A 21159-nucleotide genomic window follows, 5' to 3' on the forward strand; every position below is an offset into this window, starting at 1 on the left:
TTGTTTACCTTCTCTTCGGGGGCCTCTGGCCTCCCGAAGACGCAGAAATCTGAAAGAAAGGATTTCTGTGGAGAAATGTCTGCGACAGGGTATCTCATTTCTGCTCAAGAACTTCTATTTCGGGACAGTTTTCAAGTCCTCACTTGAGGGTTTGGTGTTAGCACTGTGCTCAGTGAGGAGCTGAGTGCCAGCAGAATGAGGAGTCACTGCAAACCTGTTTTTACATCCCCAGGGACAGGTTTGCCATGGCTGGCACTTGTCACCTGCAGCTTTCCTTGTCCAAACTCTCTCATTTCCCTGTGACAGGTAGCACTCTCCTGGGACAGCTTCAACAAGGGAGATGTGTTCTTGCTGGACCTTGGTAAAGTGCTGATCCAGTGGAATGGACCCAGCTGCAGCATTGCTGAGAAATCCAGGGTGAGTACAGGCAAAAGACACTTGGCCTTAAGTGGCATATTTGATGCTTGGGGAAAAAAAATTTCACAGTGTTTTCACAGTGAAAATCTTATGACCAACAACATAGATATGACCAAATAATAATAAATTTTATACTTGCCCATCTGTTGGTTTTAGAGGCCCATGGAATTGCTTTGCTCCACTTCAGACCTGGCCTCAGGTTGCATTTCACAGGCAGCCAAGGGCACATCACTAGTTCCAGCCCCAGAAAGTCATCCAGCTCCCTCTGGAGCTCATCTCCATCCCTCTGTGCCCTGTTGTTTGCATGGCATAGGATTAGAAAGTCAGCAGCTCCAGTAGGTTTAGCTGCAGTAGCCACCCCAGGGTAGATTAATTTTAATTTTTTGTTTACAGCATCAACAGGGAATTCTGGCTTGGTCAGTATGAGACAAGCAGGAATACATAACCCAAGTGCTGATAGGTCACATCTATAGCTCTTAATGCACTTTGCAAAGGGATCATTACCCTTATTTTACTAATACAGGAACCAAGATACAGAGATCTAATAAAGCAAGATACAGCAACAGGTCATCAGCAAAGCTGGTGGCCAACTTGTGGTCATTATAGTATTAAAAGGCAGATGGGTCTGCTCTGTGTGTGGTGTCCCCTGATGAACTGGGAGAGGCGGAATCTCCCCAGGGAATGCCATTTTTGGGGCACAGTGGAGATCCTGTGGATGCTGAAGAAGGTACAAAGCAATCCTCAACACGGGAGGGGGATCAGGTTTGTGGCTGCTGGGTTCATCTCAGGCCTCAAGCAGGTCATCTCCCATGTCTGATAAAGAGACAGGAGATAAAGAGAGGAGTCTTTCAAAGCTATTGCAGTAGGAGTCATGGGAACAAAAAAAAAATCAATTGAAGATGGAGATTTCAGCCTAATTAGCTGCTTGACATTTCATGCTGCTTTTTTCACAGAAGACATCCACGTTTTTTGAACACTTAAAACATTTAAATGTAAAATGCCACCGTGGGGTGGCCGGCGTCCTGCAGCTCTGTACATCCTGCCTCGTTGGCCTCAGCATGTGTTCATCTGTCCCCCAGACCATCCCAGAGGACCACTGGACCTGCTGGTGCACAGTCCCATGCAGGCAGTGCCTGTTGTGGCTCCCACACGCCTGTGGCTCCCACATGCCTCCTCCCATGTGCCCTGTGGGAGCAGCATCAACAGCGACTGCAATTAGCAGTATTTTCCTACAAGTTAGTTAATAATCAGGCATTACAAACATATCTGCTTCTTTAATAGCTAAATTTGGAAGGCACTAGGAGCTTCAGGGAGCTGTGGTAACCTGGCTGGGGCTGTTGGTTCTCAGTCACTGCTTGGAGCTCGCTGGGTGTGGGCTGTGTGTCAGGACTTACCCCTGTGGGTCCTTGTGCAGGGTCTTGCTCTGGCTCGGAGCATCAGGGACAGCGAGAGGGGCGGCCGTGCTCAGATTGGCATCATTGACAACGAGAGGGATTCGCCAGACCTGATGCAGATCATGAGGATGGTGCTGGGCGAGAGGCGCGGGGAGCTCCGCGACGCCGTCCCCGACACCAAAGCCGACGAGCTGCAGAAAGCCAACGTCAGGCTCTACCAGTGAGTCCTGTGCTCCCAACCCTGTCCCTTGTCCCAGGGGCTCTGTGGGTTCTAACTCAGCTCGGTGGCTCTGTCTTGCAGTGTCTATGAGAAGGACAATGACCTGGTGGTGCAGGAGATCGCCACCCGGCCCCTGACGCAGGATCTGCTCCAGCACGAGGTGAGACAAAGCCAGAGTGGCCTTTGCAGCCAGAAAAGGAGGCTGTGGCTCACTTTGTTTTCAGCTGAGCACCTGTTTCCTGAAAATTATCAGGCCTTCCATCACTAGGAGAGCTTTGCCCTGCTGTTAGGTTAGGACAGCTTAGCCCTGCTACAATCTCAGCAGCCGGAGGTAGGTGGTGTGCTGAAGCTGTTCCAAGAAGAGATGGCAAATTGGTGCTCTGAGCCAAGGATTATATTAGCTTGGCAATCACAGTGAGGGAGAGCTGCATACCAGGAATAAATTCCAGATGGAATGAAGGCTTCTTAATACCTGATGTTCAAGGATAGCCTTCCCTCTGCTGACTCCAGAGCAAATAAATATTCTGCTCACGAAACCAGGGAGATTTGTTTTCCTGCCATAGCAAGTGGCTGGTCTCAGTGACCCACCCTGGAAGGAGATTTCCTGACAGACCCTCTGTGCGGAGTTTTTCAGAAAACAGAGGCTTTTCCTCTGACTGAAATTTGGCAGAGAATTGCTCATCCTTAATTCTCTGCAGTGCAGAGCAGCCTATTCCAGCACAGCACTGTGCCACAAGGCTCCCACTCCCCTTTGCATCCTGATGTCAGCCTTGTTAAAATCTCAGCCTCCCTTTGCAGACATGTGAAGCCCTTTTTCTTCTTTCATAGTTCAGTTTGAAAAAGGAGCAGCCTTTGGTCCCACAGTGTGTTTGGAGCTGTCTGCGGTGGGGATGGGCTCAGCACACCCCTCATCCCCTTTGGGTTTGGGATCCTGCTGCATTCACAGCAATGCAACACTGAGCTCCAGATCAGGGATATCAATGAGGACAAAATATTCATGCAGAACATGTCTAACTCGGACCTTTCCTCCTCCTTTAGAAGCAGATTTGGGCATAAATGCAGGGAGCAGCAGGGTAGGGTAGATATTTCAGTGTACACTTCTCCTGGCCCCTTTTGGAGCTTTTGGTTTGAGAACACATCCTCTGAGGCGGTAATAGGCAGTTTTGAGCAATGCCTAAGAAAAATACATACTTTAGCTAGTTAAAATTATAAATCAACAGCCTGGGCCAGGTGTGCCCACACCTGTGAACCTCTACCCTGTGGGGTTGGTGGTAGTTGCACTCCATTTATAAACTATGGAAATGAATTAATTAATAGTTGTACTCCATGTATATACCAAGAAATTATTTCTCTGTCACCTCTGATAATGGCTGCACCAGGATTAGAGCTCTGCAAAGCAGAGAAATGAGCTGGATATGCATCTGACTTAAATCTACAACAAGGATCCACCTGATTGGGCTACAAATGATGAGCTTTTCCTGCACAGAGTTTTTCACTTTTGTTTTTTTTTCTGTTTCCTGTTTTTTTGGTTTAACCTCAGGACTGCTACATTTTAGACCAAGGTGGCTTCAAAATTTATGTCTGGAGAGGAAAGGCCTCCAGCCCAGAAGAGAAAAAAGCAGCATTCACTCGAGCTGTGGTGAGTTGTAATAGAGTGCAAATGATGTCGTGGGCGGTTGATATGTGCTGATCTAGATCTGACCACTAATTACAATTAAGTGTAGCTCTTGGGGAGCTGGCCTGTGTAATAACAGAGAAGTTGAGTGTCTAGGGGAAGCATGATGACATAAATACAAAATTGTTAGTCATCAAATTGTGCTAGGACTAAGACCTGCCACTAAAACGAAGAAAAAAACAGATAAAGAAAATCAAGTATAAAAGAAAATACTTTTCTAAGTGGTAAATAGTGAACTTCTGGGAACTGTTGGTTCAAGGGATGGTGGAATCAGAGAGGATCAGCAGGGTCAATAATTTGACCAAAAAAGGTGCATAAACAGATAATAAAGGGGCTCTGACATCCATGTGTTATTTTCAGAGCATTCACCAGCTCTTCCTCTCAGAAAAAAATTAGCCTCAAGGGAGCCTGAGCAAGTAAGGAATTTGGTATTTTTTTACAAGTTAGCATGTTGAAGTGAAGACTATGAGGGAACACGGCTTTTATTTAGACATTTACTTATGGGAAGACCATAAATGGCTTCATCTTCCATGAGACCTAACTAGGACATACTGAACTTCAGTGGGTCCACCTTCAGTAAGGTCCTACCTGGGGACTCCAGCCTCAATAGGATTGCATCTATTGTCTCAGAGAAGAAAAGCTTAAAAATGCCTTAAAACTTATCTCACTGTCCTCTGTGCTCCTTTCAAGAGCTTGACTCAGACTCATTTCAGTAGGCAATCATCTCTGCAAATTCTGGCCCTGAGCTACACATGTAGAACAAAAGATATGTCTGTCTTTCAGTGTGGCAGGTGGGAGGGACGGGAGAACCATCTGCTCTGCTTTTCCCTGAGGGCAGTGTGTGGCTGCAGCTTTTACAGCACAAGTTGGATGCTCAGAAAGCCACAATCAGGCTCCTTCCCACAGCTGCCAGCACTGCACCTCGGGTCATCCTGGAGCCTTCTGAGATAAACACAGGAGCAGTTCCCAAAACTGAACGAGGATTTTGGCATTGTGGCTGAACACAGAACATTTTCTTCCCACTCATATTGTATCAAGCACCTCTGTTGAAATAATCTTTTAACTTGATGGTAGCACTATTACAAAGAAATAATACAGGTTTAAGGAAAGAAATAGAAAAAAAGAAGAAAAAATGTTTGTGAGTCCCTTCAAAACAGACTTCATGCTCTGGGCGTGCTGAGCTGCCTCCACCCCTTCACTCCCATGCTCTCTACCAGGAAGAACAGTTTTCCTGACTTAGAGAGGGACAAAACGTTTGGAGAAAAGAGATAGGAGTAGGGTTCAGTCCCCTAAAGACAGAAGTAAACATCGTACTACAGCAAGAGTCTTCAGTTACTTCTGATTAGTGCAAATGCAAATCTTGGACTGAATCCCACCCTGTGTTCAGTGAGGGACACTCTTTAGGCTGGTCCAGGTCCACACCCCTCTTATCATGTCTGTAAAAAGCAAAAAGCTCACTAATGACCTTTGTGAACCCCACCAGGGTTTTATCCAAGCCAAAGGCTATCCTTCATCCACCAACGTGGAGGTGATCAATGATGGAGCAGAGTCAGCCATGTTCAAACAGCTCTTCCAGAGGTGGACAGAAAAGAACGAAACACAAGGGCTGGGCAAGGTCTACACTACAGGCAAAATTGGTGAGCATGTTGGTCCTGGGTTTGTCTTTCCTACCTGTGCTAAGCAATAGCTGAGGGAACATCATTCACATCAACTGTCTCCTGCCTTCAGGATCTCAAAAATCTAATGTACACTCTCCTGGTGCCTTCTATTTTCCATCTTCTTCAGTTGATGGAAAGGATTCATGAACTGAAGGACATTCAGCTCTGCTGAATTTTCTTCTATGAACCAAATTGCCACTTTGAATATAAATGTCAGAGAATCACTCCTCTCTGAAGAATTGTATGCAAAATTTCCATCTTGCAAATCTCCCAAATTTCCTTTATAAAGGGCTAATGCTGAGCCTGATAAGGAGCTCTGCTTTCATTTACACTGGCATCCATCCAGTCCCCTCCTGACGTCAGTGGAATGATGCTGTATTTACACAGGGTGTAAATGGTGTATTTATCACACTGCTGAAGGGAATATTACAATGCATTAACCCCAAAGACTAAACAATTCCAAATAGAGAGAATTTGTTGATGAATGATGGGAAGGTGACAGAGATGCTGAACATCTCCATCAATAACAGCCTGAGAGCCACGAATCTCTTTCCCTTGGAAGTTCTTTTCTCTCCATCTCTGTTTCTCTCTGTGCTGTCTGTAAATGCTCTCTTTCTTTGGCATGAACTGGAGAAATGTAGGCATTTTATTTCTGAAATCAGCATTTTAAAAGGAGGAAGATATTTATAGATTTGGAAAAAAATTGAGATTTTTCAGTCAGGAGACTAGTAATATTTTTACCAGCTAGCTGTCACTGGAACATGCTGTGTGGCCAATTCCAGCCTGTCATAGGTCAACACTGAAGTGGGTTTGCTCTTGCATATTCCAAAATCAGCATTGGTTTACTGGGGGCAGGAGTGGCTTTTTGCAAACCTGGACTGGGTTTTGCTTGCTGTACAGTGGTTGTGGGTGAGGATGGGAAGGGTTTGTGTGGTGCAGTCACTGGATTCTTGTTTTATTCTGTTTTTGTTCTTGTTTTTGTTTTGTCTGACGCAGCCAAGGTGGAGCAGGTGAAGTTTGACACCACCCAGCTCCACGCCAGGCCTGAGCTTGCGGCTGAGCAGAGGATGGTCGATGATGCCTCTGGGGAGATCGAGGTGAGACAGCTCCTTTGGCTGGCAGAGGGTGCAGTGATCAGCCTCTTTCCAAGCATTTCTTGGTTTGTTCAGCTTGGGAGAGGCTGAGGATGGAGCTCATGGCTCTTCACAGCTTCCTCATGAGGGGCAGGTGTCACAAACATCTTTTATGAAAAATCTTTTCTTTAAGATTTTTCCTTCTGGGAAGCTGAGAGGCTTCAAGAACAAAATGTAAACAATGATTATCTGCTGCTGTGGAATGCAACAGGGGCATCTGTGATTGGCCCATGTTAAATGTTTGTGGTTAGTGGCCAATCACAGCCCAGCTGGCTCAGACAGAGAGCCGAGCCACAAACCTTTGTTATCATTCTTTCCTATTCTATTCATAGCCAGCCTTTTGATGAAATCCTTTCTTCTATTCTTTTAGTATAGTTTTGATGTAATATATATATATATAATAAAATAATAAATCAAACCTTCTGAAATATGGAGTCAGATTCTCATCTCTTCCCTCAACCTGAGACCCCTGTGAACACGGTCACAGACAGGCACTGATCTCTTCCCTCCAATGGTGGGACCTGAGGGAACACCTGAAGCTTCAGTGGTGTGGTAGCCAAAAGGTTGTGCTCTGTCCTCACCTTGACTCCACAGCTGCTCACCAAGATGTTTTTTGTTCCCTAGGTGTGGAGGATTGAGAACTTGGAAATGCAGCCAGTGAATCCCAAGATGTATGGGCAGTTCTATGGGGGTGATTGCTACCTGGTCCTGTACACCTACCTGAGGTCAGGCAGACCCCACTACATCATCTACATGTGGCAGGTAGGTCAAAGCAGAGCAGAGGGCACTGTGCTGTGCCTGCTGTACAAGCCTAAAGCTGAAGGAAGCAATTGCACACAAAAATCCCAACCCAAGCACCCAGAAGAACTCAGATACACTTTGCTCATCAATTTCAAACATCCCAAGCTGTCCTTTGTAGGTAGCATGGACACTGATCCCAAAGTGGCATCAGCCTGAGCATCAGCAAAATCAGACAGAAAGAGTGGAGAATGGTGGGGCTTACAGTGCTGAGGTCAAAGTTTGGAGTGGGATTGTCCCTTAAAGCCTCAGTTCTTAGAGTTCTGTAGTTATATGGATATCTCTGCTTCCCTTTTTGAAGTATATCTTCATGCAGAGAGAAGCTTCAAAATGGGACTCTCAAGTCTGCAAAACCAGAATGCCAGTGAAATCTAAATATCTGGAGGTTTTAACTCTGATCTCATGGTATTACACACTTTGGGACTGGCAGGTGTTGAATTGTGAAGAGGTTTGTAGGTTTGTACCCTTGCTCTCATCACGCTGTGTGTGTCACCCCCTGTCCCCCAGGGCCGCCACGCCTCCGTGGATGAGATCACTGCCTGTGCCCTCAATGCCATCGAGCTGGACAGGAAATACGGGGACGAGGCCGTGCAGGTGCGGGTGACCATGGGCAAGGAGCCCAGGCACTTCCTGGCCATCTTCAAGGGCAAGCTGGTCATCTACGAGGTAACCTGCTCTCAGGTTTGGTGTTGCTGAAATGGCTCCTGAGGTGTTAAAGAGTCTTTTTTCCCAGACCTGTGACCAAAGAAGTCAGGATTCCTCAGCTCTGGTTTTCAAGGTTGTTTATTTTCTCTTATCTAATATATTCTTTCTCTGACCTGCTGAGATCTGTCCAGCAGGTTGGGCTGTGGCACACTGACTGCCCTTGGGATGGTGTTAGTTTTTTATACTAAAACCTACGTGCACTTTATTTACAATAATTTTCCAGTACCTATCACCTATGTTAGACAGTCTGTCTCTACTTTAAACCAATCCTAAAATGTCACCATCACAGCAGAAGATGGAGGACAAAAAGAAGAAGAAGGACAGGATACACCCATATCCCTCCATCTTGCCTCTTGAACCCACATTCTAAAACCCCAAAATTCTACTTTTTCACCCTGTGACAAATTAACTATCATTCTACTCAAACTCTTGTGGCTTGTAACTCTGCACATAAATTTGCTAATTGTTTCCATGGGCTAAAATCAAGGTCACAGGTGTCTTTGACTCCATGCCCAGGTCTCTGAGCCCCCTGCCAGGGTCTGAGTCCTCCAGGGCAGCCAGAGGAATGTCCTGGGCTCCAACAACCTGGCTTTGGGGGGTGGGAGCACCAATGGTGGCTTGGCCCCTGCAGTGGAAATAGCCCAATAAAAATGGGCTGATATTCAGGAAAGGAGCCTGCCAGCCCTGCCCAGACTGGCAGACTGGACATTCTAGTACTCCTCAAGCAGTCTGAGCACTGTTGGAGTAAACACAGACCTGGACTGACCCAACTCAACTGAGCTCTCCACCCCTGAGCTTCAGCAGTGATGTATGGAGTTCATTACGACTCTGTCCCAAAATATTTTGCAGAGTTAGAATAAGGCAGTCATCCTGTGAATTACCAGTGCTGCTATCCAGAGAGGGTCCTTCAAATTATCCTACAAACAAGATTTGCATTGTCCTTGCCTCAATCACATCACATAACTACCAACCCACTTCACTTGCTGCCTTGCCTGCTGACATATGTGGTGGAGAAATTCCACCTGTGGCTGTGGGAGAGGGGAATTGCCCTCAGCTCTCGGTGTTGGTCCCACCATTTGGTTTCCATGGCAGGTGTTCAGTTAAGATGAGCACAGCTGGAAATCAGGGTACAGATGCCCTGCCCAGTTTGCATGGCACATCCTCTACAGACACCAAGATCTGGTCACATGGACCTTGAGCATCTTGATGGGAGCTGGTCAGGACTCCATAATCAGGGAGAAATGTGGGAGTTGTGCCATGTAGGTTTCATTCTGACCTGGAATCAGAAGATACTTGTATTTCCTTACCTGCTCAGTGCAGAACCATGCTTCATTATTGTTGAATTTGTAAGCAACTCTGACGAGGGGAGGAATGATGAATCTGACTCCATGTTCTTAGAAGGCTAATTTATTATGATATATTATATTATATTATAATTAGAGTATAGTATAGTATATTATATTATATTACATTATATTATAATTAGAGTATAGTATAGTATAGTATAGTATAGTATAGAATGCTATACTAAAACTATACTATAGAATAGAGAAAAGATACAGACAGAAGGCTTGAAAAAGAGTGAATAAGGAAAACTCGTGACTCCCTCTTCCAAAGTCCCGACACAGCTGGCTGTGATTGGTTATTAAGTAAAAACAATTCACATGAAACCAATCAAACAATCACCTTTTTGATAAACAACCTCCAGACTACTTTCCAAAGCAACAAAATACAGGAGAAGCAAATCAGATAGTTACTGTTTTCATTTTTCTCTGAGGCTTCTCATCTTCCCAGGAGAGGAAATCCTGGTGAAGGGATTTTTCAGTAAATATGACAGTAACACATAATTGCAAGTGGGCAGGGTTGCCCAGAGCCTTCCTCAGATCAGTCACATCCTGGATCTGTGTGTCCTCCTCACCTCTCAGTGCTACCTATTGGAATAATCCCAATATAGCTGGACAGGATGAGCCTGAGTTTGTCTGGCCCTTGGTGCTGAACCCAAATAGCAGCAACTGTGGTATTTTACCCCAGAGACACCTTTGGCTGGCTGGATGCTGCAGGTGGGGGCTTGGGGGCAAGTCCAGGCTTGCAGGAGCTCAGATTTACCTCTGGTGGAGAAGCTTTAAGATGATGGTGAAGGAAAGGAGTCGGTTCTGATGGAGGGTTTTGATCCAGAGGTTTATACTGGCCCACAGGCCTCTGAATCCAGCAATAGCTCCAACAGAACTCCTGAACCACAGCATGGTTGCTGTTCCTTTAACCTGGGGAAGACGGGGAGGGAAGGGGTAGGGAGCCACCAACCAGGTACAGGAGAGGAGGTCTCAAGGGACAAAGGACACTTGGATGGCCCAATGCCCCCTCGGGTGGAGGGCATTCTTTGAATCTGCAAATCACTCCATGCCCTTCTGGAATGCCAGGATGGACAGACAGTGCTCGGCAGGGAGCAAGGGAGGGGGAAGGAGAGGTGACTGACACACTTGGCAAGGAATTATCAGGGAGGGTAAACTCAGGTAAACCTGAGGTTCTGGGGTAAACCCTGAAATCACAACACAACGGCTGCCCTTCCCTCTCTCCTTGCAGGGCGGCACCAGCCGGGCTCAGCAGAGCAGCCCCGAGCCGGCGATCCGCCTCTTCCAGGTGAGGGGCACAGATGAGGTGAACACCAAGGCCACAGAGGTGCCAGCCCGAGCCTCCTCCCTCAACTCCAACGATGTCTTCCTGCTGAGCACCAGCCAGGTCTGCTACCTGTGGTGTGGGAAGGTGAGTCTGCAGAGACACACGAGGGGGCAGCCAAAAGGATCTGAAAATGGTGAGGTGGGGCTTGAGTCTCCTGCCTCTGCTAGGTCATGGAGATGAATCCTTGGGCAGGTGGCCCGTTAATTCAGTGGAGAAATGGCTTCAGGTTGTGCCAGGGGAGGTTAATAGTACATACTAAAAAAATTTTCATCACAGAAGGGGATGTCAAGCACTGGAACAGGCTGCCCAGGGCAATGGTGGAGTCAAAAGTATTCAAAAATGTGTGGATGCGGCACTTGATGACCATCACTTGATGATTTTGTGATGGGCTGATGGTTTGACTTCATGATACTAAAGGTCTTTTTCACCCTTAATGATTCAATGATTCTGTGAGGAAACTGCACCCAGGAAAGGGCTCTGTCTGTGGAGGGTCAGCAGTAAAAGCCTTCTCTACAAATGTAACCCATGTTGGGGTTCACCTCACCTCATTGTAGGTGTTCATACAACTTTCATTCAGATCAATAAATCATCCCAGATTTTCCGGCTGTAAGAAATCAGGGTGAGAGCAAATTCATTTATCTTGTGTCAGTTGTGTGTCAGGATGAGATGGCACATCAAACCAAAGCAGAGAATTTGTCAATGTTCCATCCCTGGAAGTGTTCAGAGCCATGTTGGATATGGCTTGGAGCATCCTGTTTGATAAAGATTATCAGGTGTTCCTGATAATCTTTAAAGTCCCTCCTAACCCAAATCATTTTGTCATTCTGTCAGTTTTGCTCTAGGTGCCATTGGCTGCACTAAATGTCCCTTCAAGGACTAGAAATTATTCTGATCATGAGTGATCAGCTCAAGAGCACTCAAGCAGGTCTGAAGCTCTCCAGAGGACCAAGTCAGCTTTTCCCCATGGATAATTTTTGCCAGTCTGCCCCTAACTGCACCTGTATCTTTTATCCTGGGCACAGGGATGCAGCGGAGATGAGCGGGAGATGGCAAAAATGGTGGCTGACATCGTTTCCAGAAGGGACAAACACACCATCCTGGAAGGACAGGAACCTGCAGAGTTCTGGGAAGCTCTGGGAGGCAAAGCACCTTATGCCAGTGAAAAGAGGTAATAGTGGCCTGCTTGTTCCTCTGGCCAGGGGACATTAGGCAAGGGGTCAAAACTTTGCAGGAAAGTGAATACTTTGTGTCCTCAATAAAGGGAGCACGAGGCCAGAATATCAGCAAGGCCTTGGTCAGAAACCACACCAAGGTGTTTCTTTCCTGGCTTTTGGGCCAGGGGTTCTCCTGAAGTGGGAGCTACAGGTCCAAAGCCTGCAGACAAGGGTGTGCTACATCCTCCTTTCTGCCCAGTAAAACTATCCCGTATCTTGTCCTGAGGGCTGCAGGAACCACATGCTCCATTTCCAGTTCCATTACCAGCCGCAGCCCCAGGAGAATCATGAGACCAAATCTGCTTCTGGACAACATGGATTTCTCCAGCCCTCTGGGTTGGTGGTGGTTTCCTCCGCAAAAAGTGATCTGGTGTGGCTTTCACCTGACATGAAACTCATTGCCACAATGAGGGAAGGGTTCTGCTTTTGCCTTTTTGGGTGGAGAAAAAAAAATTACCTTTGAAAAGCATTAAAATGGTCCGAGAATCCCCTGATACCTGACATTGCTGGCTTCCAGGCCTTTAGATGGGTGTTGCCATGTTCCACCTCTCCCCTCAAGGCCGCAACAAGCACCTTCAGGGCCCTGCAGTAAGCCAGGAGGGAAAGATTTCCACATTTCTTGCTTTTCCCTGCCCTGCCATGCACGAGGCAGGTTCCAGGAGCAGGTCACACACTACCAGCCTCGCCTCTTTGAGTGCTCCAACCAGACAGGTCGCTTCATCATGACGGAGGTGGTCGGGTTCTGCCAGGAGGACCTGGATGAAGATGATGTCATGCTGCTGGACACATGGGAAGAGGTCAGAAAAAGCCTCCTCCCTTTCTCCTCAGACATGTTTTAAAGCAGGTTATGGCTTTTGTTGGTGGTTATTGAGTTGGGTCTTGGCCTGTGACTGGGTTCAGCTTCCTTGAAATGTACAAGAGCTGTCACCTTTCGGAGTTTACCCCAGAAATATTTATGCTCCATTCCAAAAAACCATTTCAGGTTTTACCCCAGAAATATTTATGCTCCATGCCTGTCTCAAAAGCAAAATCTTCCTTGTTTGGGGGTAAATTTGGGCTCAGAATCACAGGGGACTGTTGGGAAAACACATTTCCAGTCTTGTCTTTGCTTCCACTGGAGGGGAGAAAAAACAGCTGTGTCTGCACAGGTTCTGATGCCTCACTGACCTTCAACTCCTCCCCTTGCAGATTTTCCTTTGGGTTGGCAAAGCCTCCAACACACAGGAGAGGAACGAGGCCATTGCCTCAGCCAAGGAGTATCTCAAGACCCATCCAGCTGGGAGGGACCTGGCAACTCCCATCATCCTAGTGAAGCAGGGCTATGAACCCCTCAACTTCACAGGGTGGTTCAACGCCTGGGACCCCTACAAATGGAGTGTAAGTTGCTGGAAAAGCCCTGAGGCTACTCAGGGGGGCCTGGAGGGTGTTATTGTCAGTGAATATAGGGTGCATGGAGTGAAACCTCACTAGGAAATGTCCTGAGCTTCACAAAATCATGGAATGGTTTAGGTTGGAAGGAGCCTTAAAGATCATCCAGTTCCGACCCCCTGCCATGTGCAAGGTCCTTCAAAATATGAGGACATGAGTTCCTGGTGCTGACTGAAGCTCCTTCACCAATAAAAAAACCCCTGTTTGGTGAAGCAGAGGCTTTTGCAAATGTGCTTAAATTCACAATGTTCATATTTTCATAAATATTACGTTCCAAATCAAGTTTTTGATTTCAGCCAGACAGAGGTGGGGACTGTGAGTAGTAAAAATCAAGTTCAGAGGGAAAAAAGACCCACCCACATCATAAAGGAAAAAAAGAAAACAAACCAAAGCAACAGAAGTTCTTTGTTGAAAGTGCAGGCACAGAGGCAAATTTATGAGCCAGCTTTAAGGGCAAACTGTGGTGAAAAGAAATATGTGAGCAGACAGGTCTCATGTTCAGGTTTGTGGAAAGCCCATCAGGGCTCAGGAGCTCCTGAGCAAGGTCACCCTTGGTCCCTGCACACCAGCCTTCAAAACCAGAGTTGCAAATACCATCTCCTCCCTATGTAGAAATGGAAACCTGCTCCCAGAGATGACTGGGAAGGAAAAATTCCTTTCTCCCCTCTTTCCCCAGGACTCCACACTGCAGGAAAACTATTACAGAGATATTTTATTTCCTGTATCTGGGTTTGCATTGTCTTTCTTCCCAATCCATGTGGTGGTGGATGCAGTCTTGACAGCTGGATCTGCAGAGATAAGACAGCAACTCACAGTGACCCTTAAAATATGTTGATGCTTAGAACAAAGGTCAAAACTTGTGGGTTTGTTTTATTTTTTTTTCCCGGGGAACTGCTGAAAAACAAGGATACAGCTCATAAAATATGTGCCTCTAAAAATATCCCCTGTAGGCAGCTTCAGCAACTACAGACAAGCCATCCAAACTGTTGACATCCCAGAAACATCTGGTGTGTGTTCTTCGCTCAGTTTTGGGTCTAAATCTGTTTTCTCTGCAGTCCATGTGTTTATGTTGCTTGTTCTTGTTGGGAAACTTTGTTGGGTGTTTCTGTTAAGAACTGACATCTCCTGGCTGCTTAGGAAAACACAGTCATGAGCTTTGCCAATTTATCTAGCATCTTCCATTTATTTTTTAATAGAAAATAAGAGGTATCTGGTAATACATGGCACCTAATTACAAGAAGTAAGGACTCGAGGCTTTGAAAAAATATGTTATTTTAGCTAAATGAAGTAGGAAAGTTGGAAAAAAGGAGTACTTTCAGGCATTGCAAGATTCAACAAAATGTAAAAATTTAAATCCAGCAGTAAATATTATTTCTCTCCATTTTCCTTCTGCTCCAAAGTCTTTAAATTTCCTAGTTCCACCTGTTATTGTACAACTGCAAAGGCTGAAGTCCAGTTGTTTTTTTTTCTTTGTTTTCAAGTGAAAGCTCAAATTTTTCTGACTGCAGGGGCTGAGGTTTGCAGGAGCTGCCACATCAGTGGCCATCACTGGGCTTTAAAATTCGGGATCTCCTGACCCAGGAGTGTGGGCTAAAGGCAGCCCATGGCTCTCACAGCTCTCTCTTTCCCTTTAGGATGGCAAATCCTACGAGGAAATGAAGAACAGCTTGGGAGATGTGTCGGCCATATCCGAGATCAAAGTGGTGAGTTGTGTCTTGGCCATGCAAGTAGGAAACACCTGGGTTCACACACCTCCACATCCCCCAGCCTGTTTGCACCAAGGAGGGGACACCAGGATCAGGATTAGGGCAGGGATGGGAACCTCAGGCTGCCAGCATCAGAGCTGTGCTGCTCTGTGGGAGCAGAGGGAGATGTGATGAATTACCCATAAATACACCCAGGCCTTCTGGACTTTTTCCAGTCCTGCCCAGAGGCATCTGTGAGCAGGACACAGCTGCTCTAATGCAGAACAAATTAAGGTGTGTGCAGCTCTAAGAGGGTGTAGTTAAGTGTTTTGTGAATAGTTTACAGCAGTGGAGTCCCTGAGAACTCAAACATGAGTCCCCTGGTCAAGAGGGGCATGGTCCAGTGGGGGATCCTCCAAAGTTAATGATGTCCCAACATTCCCAAATGCCATTGTCACAGGGTCAGTTCTGCCCTGGGCAGGGTCAGGATGAGGGCTGGAAGGAAGTGGAAGGTTTGGGTGAGGAGAGATGGCTCATCAAGGAGGGGTGTGCAGGTAATTTAGATGTTTTAGACATGGTAGACATCTAACCTCACCTTCTGTCGTCCCACATGTGCCTTCCCCTGATGTTATCTTGAGAAGAATGAGACTGCTGTAAGTATCTTCAGTTCTTTGTAAGAGCTCTCACTAGTGTGTGCTTTTAGCAGTCCTAACACCAAGGTGTAGCATTTATGGAGGCACTGCACTAACACTTCATTTGGGACTTTCCCCTTGCTGCTTTGGAGCTACAGATAGCCTGTGCCAGAAATAGTCCCCCACAACCCCAGCAGAAAGATCCTGGCATCATCCCCAACTTGCTCTGCCAGAGCATCTCATCATGACATGTTTTCCTCCATTTGGCAGGACCTGAACAACCTCAGCCTGAACAAGAGAACCCTCAGCACCACCAACCTGGCTGGTTCAGCTGCAGCCAATGCCTCCTCGGAGTACAAATCTCACTTCAGCCACAGTGACAGCAACAGCAACAGCTACAGCAACAACTACAACAGCAACAGCAACAACTACAACAGCAACAACAGCCACAGCAGCCCTGCCATGGTGCCCAACGGGGAAGGGATTTACTCCCGAGAGGTGCTGATGCACAGGACCGTGGATGAGCTTCCCGAAGGCGTGGATCCCACTAAAAAAGAGGTGACAGCATTGATGCCTTTCTAACTTGACCTGCAGCTGGCTAAGTGGGCTTTAGACCACCAAGTCCTGCTCAGACTCAAGGGGACACTGGCAGGACACACAGGTGTGACAGTGTTCGCAGGGGTTCTTGGATGAGGCAAGAGACGAGAATCTGACTCCATGTTTCAGAAGGCTGATTTATTATTTTATGATATATATTATATTAAAACTATACTAAAAGAATAGAAGAAAAGGTTTCATCAGAAGGCCAGTTAATTATAGCAAAGAATGATAACAAAGCTTCTGTCTACGACAGAGTCCAAGCCAGCTGACTGTGGTTGGCCATTAATTACAAACAAACCAACATGGACCAATCACAGATCCACCTGTTGCATTCCACAGCAGCAGATAATCATTGTTTACATTTTGTTCCTGAGGCCTCTCAGCTTCTCAGGAGGAAAAATCCTAAGGAAAGGATTTTTCATGAAAAGATGTGTGCGACAACCAGGTGTCACCAAAAGCAAGAGCTTTGTGTGAGGAAGTTCATAGGACCATAGAATGGTTGGGTTGGAAGGGAGCTCAAAGGTGGTCTAGTTCCAACCCTCTGCTGTGGACAGGGACGCCTTGTGGTGCTTTTAGCCTAGTTGAAGTAATTATGGGGTTTCTAGGGCAGAAAAAATAAAAGTAGTAATTTTTAAAAAATGTTTTCTTCTGGTGGAATTGTTTTGCTCTGCCATCCAACTTCTGTCCTCAGAGGGAAAGGGGGACAAGGTGACACAGCTGAGAACTAAGCCAGAATTTGCATTTTACTCAAGCTTAGGTGAATGTTTTCATTTGAAACTCCTCCCAGAAGGGATGGTTTGGGGTTTTTTTTTATTGTCAGAAAGTTTGCATTTCAGCAATTTTCAATTTCAGAAGAAATTTCATATCCCGGATTTCCAGTCAGCCCAAGGATTTTGGCAGTGTCTGCAGCTGAATCCAAGCAAGCTGATGGAAGGGACAGAGGATTGATTCCCTCTACCCTCTGTAATCCTTGTTTGACCAATGTCTTGCCCAACAGATCTGGCAAAGGCCAGCACCCATGGCCAGAGCCATGACCCACAGCTGGGCTCTACATGGGTTCTTCTACCCAAAATACCAGGAAAAAACTCAACCTCCCATTCCCACAGGACCTTTGTCAGCATCTCTGATGAGCCCTCTTTCTGCAAACCCTTCTTTCCAGCAATGGGAGTGAACAATTCCAGTGAATATTTTAGGGGAAGGGACTGAGCAGGGGGAGATGCTTTCACTGTGAATCACTGCCCATAACTCTGGCCAGCAGAGCTTCCCTGGTGGGCCATAAAGTGTCCTGGCCACAGTGTGATCAGCAGGGGCTAAATTCCAGCCAGAGCATGCTAACTCCTCAAAACTGGAACACCTCTTTGGGCTGGGGGGCTTTTATTCCCTGGTGCTTTGGGAAGTGGGATGAGGAGCAGTGGGCTGGGATGTTGCATTTCCCAGCACGAGGACAGGGAGCTGAGCAGGAGCTGTTGGTCTGGAGTCAGAGGTCAGCTCTGGCACAGTGGGGAGGGGATGCAGCCATGGGGGTGTCCCAGGCTCTGCAAAAGCCAAAGCTGACCTGTCCTTTCTCTCTCCTCACTGCAGTGCTATCTCTCCGATGCTGATTTCCACGATATCTTTGGGAAGTCCAAGGACGAGTTCTACCAGATGCCCAAATGGAAGCAGCAGAACGAGAAGAAGCAATTTGGACTCTTCTGAGACTGCAGGGGGCATCTGATGACTCTGGGACCAACCCCTGCTCCCTTAGGAGCGGCAGGAAAGAAGTGCAGGCATTTCCTCAGTGATCCCAACCCAGCAGCCCAGTCCAGCTCAGTTATTCCAGCAGCCACTGTTCAGGGGATGGCTCCTTTCTCCCTGCAGACCCAGAACCCCAGGAGGAAAAATCTTTTTCAGGAACAGCTTCTTGACAAGATGTTTTTTGCCTCTTCCTGAAACACTTTATTTCTGATAGCCATGAAGACAAGTGTGTGCCACATCTGCATTGTAGCCTCATCTTTCCTCTCCCTTTTGCAAATTGCCACGTGCACCAGGCCATGATCTTCCTTCATTTGTACAAGTTTAAAATTAGTCAAGACAAAGGCCATTTGCAGCTGCTGTGTGAATTCTGGGTGGGGAGAGGAGGGGGAAGCCCTCAGAGGATGGAGGGGGAGCCTTGAGGTCAGGAACAAGCCAGATGCCTGATGAGATACTCTGGGGAGTGACACCAGACAGTTCTGCCCCTTCTCACAAAAAAACCAGCAAGAATCATGTCCAGATTGACATGCATAGCCCAGGGCAGGTAAAACACATGAGAACCTGGTTTGGGGGATAAAAGCACTTATTATGAGCATATTTATTAGCTGATGTTTCCAGAGGATGATGACACTGAAGGCTAGACACAAATATTGATTTTTCACTGCCAGATAAGACTCTATTTTTTTCCTCATTCAGACAGCATCTGCAATCTCACCTGGCCTCCCTGACTGTGGCCAGGTGAATGTCAGAGTCCACCTGGCCACAGACCAGAGTCTTGAGGAAGCCAAGGGGGGTTTGGGTGTGACCTGAGGCAGAGGGTGTCCTACCGAAGCTTTTACCAGGACTCCATCCCTGTGATGTCCATGAGAGTGCTGGTTCCACACTGTGGGATCAGTCTGACTGGGGAGGGCAGTCGGAAATGTGAGCAATCAGTGACTACAGGACAAAACTGTAAACTAAAGGAAGAAACACCACCTTTAAAAACTCAGACAGTGTGGGTTTGCAGCTTTACTCCATTTCCAACCTGATCAGTGATTCCAAATAAACATCCAGCAGCAGCACTGTAAGTGTCCTTCATCAGCATGGGGGGGTAGGATGGCAGCAGATAAAAGCTCTGCAGGGCCACAGATCCTTCAAACACCTGGTCATCAATGGAATTTTGGATTTTTTTAAAAAGAAAGGAACAAACTGAGGAAGTGGGGCCCCTTCTCTTCCCAAGCTCCACATAGCTCAGGCCATTTGTCCCCCAAGCCCATGTACCCTGCTCCTGGAGCCCCAGTGGCAGTGAGCAGCAGTACCTCGCCTGACTGCCCTGCCCTGATGTGGGATGGAGCTGGGGAGCTCCAGGCTGTGGATTGAGGGGCAAAGAGTTTTCATTCACATCCAGGACCACATCATTCTGCAGAAGTGTCACAGTCTGGCTGGGCTGCAGAACTTTGTGTTTAAGAATTGGTAGTTAACTCAAATAAACCCCAACCCCATTGTTTTCTCCCTGTTCCTACCACCACTTCATCCCATTTCTGCTTGAGGGCACAGCCCAAAACCCACTGGAATGCCCTGTGCAGAGTAAGTTAAGCATCAAGCAGAGACACAAATCAGCTGAATTACCTGTGTGATTGCTCCTGTTGTGTTCACAAGAGATGCAATCAGTGCACATTACCCACATTTCAACCTTTGTTGGCCCTGCTGGAATCAGCAATATTTGCCTTGCCTTGCTGAGGAGTGCTGCTGCCAGCTCCCAAATGGAAGAATTGTATGTGCTCCTCAGTAAGATGCAGGAATGCCACCTACCTGTGGGCCTGACCAGCTCCACACAGTCAGATGAAGACCAGCCAAAATACAGAGAAATTACAGAGATTAGGTCAGTTTGCTGCAATTTGCTTTAATTCCTGTGGCCACCACGCTCACCAGCATAAGTGGAGTGCTCCTGCCAGCACTCAGGAACCAGCCTGGGATTTCACAGCCCATAGAGCCTTCTGATACCTGGGCCTGATGGAAATTACTGCTGCACTCCTCATGGGGGAGTTGCTTTTACTCCCCACCTCTGATTTCTGAAAGAAAGTTCCTCTCCCACTCCTCCTTTGGTGCCTTTTGCTGTGATGTCAGTGGCCATGTCCTGTTTCTGCTGCTCTTCCCTCCTGTGGGGCTGCAGCACTTCCCGATCTGTTCAGAGATAAGCTCAAGTGGTAACAACATGGACATGTCTCTTCCTTTGGGGAGAGAGACCTTGCAGCATTGTCATCATGCTCTGCCCACCCCATCTCCATCTCAGCTCCTTTCCCACCTGGCTATAGCAGCTTTCCCCAGCTGTTTCTGTTTGATAAAGGATGTTTTTTCATCCCATGGATCTTGCCTACCTTTAAGTGCAAAACAGGCAGAGGAAACCCCAGCCTCTCTGTGCAGTGCTCCAAGCCCACCCTGACCTTGGCCACCTGGTCCCCCACTTCTCTGGTGCTGGCCACAGCAGGCAGGTGAGGGCTTTAGCTCAATAATCCAACTGAAATCTAATCCTGCCGCCCAAAAAATGCAAGTAATAAGTTCACAGCCAACCCAGCAGGCTGATCTGACTCACAGAGGAACAGAATCACAGAATGGTTTGCATTGGGAGGGACCTTAAAGATCATCCAGTTCCAACCTCCTGCCATGGACAGGGACACCTTCCACTGTCCCAGGCTGCTCAGAGCCCCAAAAGTGGCCTTGGACATTCCCACCAATGGGGAATCCACAGCTTCTCTGGGAAACCTCTTCCAGTGCCTCACTGCCCTCACAGGGAAGAATTTCTTTCTAATTTGCCCCACATGAGCTGGTGGTGGTACAAGTGAGGGGGCAGGAGCACTTCTTATCACCCTCACCTCTGCTTTTCATCCCATGGCTCCCTAAAACAAAGTGCTGAGAGCAGGGACCAAACTCAGGCTGTCCCTGGGTAGGAGTCCAGGATGTTCCATCCTTGGCCTTCAAATGTGTCCCCAACAATGTGCCCCATCCCAGAGGTGACCTGGAGAGACTGTGTCACTGCTCTGCCTCGCTGGCCACTCCTGAGCTCTTCCAGCTGGCTGGTGGTTAATGCAATATCAGCCCTTGAGGTGTGGGTTTAATTCACATTTAATCTGGCAGTGGTTTACAACATCACACAGTACTGTAGTCAAGAGGAAAAATCAATGTGTCCAATGTTTACTGCAGCATAACAAACTCC

General features: G+C 47.2%; 1 protein-coding gene across 1 annotated transcript in view; it reads left to right on the forward strand.

The window, feature by feature from the left end:
- Positions 1-19674, forward strand: part of VILL (villin like) — a 38985-nt gene extending 19311 nt beyond the window's left edge. Inside the window, exons 6-20 of the mRNA XM_058800414.1 lie at positions 307-417; positions 1832-2031; positions 2113-2191; positions 3572-3670; positions 5190-5343; positions 6361-6461; positions 7122-7259; positions 7803-7961; positions 10581-10760; positions 11699-11844; positions 12543-12687; positions 13079-13267; positions 14953-15021; positions 15906-16193; positions 17817-19674. Coding sequence (XP_058656397.1) covers positions 307-417; positions 1832-2031; positions 2113-2191; positions 3572-3670; positions 5190-5343; positions 6361-6461; positions 7122-7259; positions 7803-7961; positions 10581-10760; positions 11699-11844; positions 12543-12687; positions 13079-13267; positions 14953-15021; positions 15906-16193; positions 17817-17930 — 2172 coding nt within the window. The 3' untranslated portion in view covers positions 17931-19674. The remainder of the gene's footprint in view (positions 1-306; positions 418-1831; positions 2032-2112; positions 2192-3571; positions 3671-5189; positions 5344-6360; positions 6462-7121; positions 7260-7802; positions 7962-10580; positions 10761-11698; positions 11845-12542; positions 12688-13078; positions 13268-14952; positions 15022-15905; positions 16194-17816) is intronic.
- Positions 19675-21159: the final 1485 nt, after the last annotated feature.

Source organism: Ammospiza caudacuta, chromosome 1 (genome assembly GCF_027887145.1).
Source record: "Ammospiza caudacuta isolate bAmmCau1 chromosome 1, bAmmCau1.pri, whole genome shotgun sequence".
Lineage (NCBI taxonomy): Eukaryota > Metazoa > Chordata > Aves > Passeriformes > Passerellidae > Ammospiza > Ammospiza caudacuta.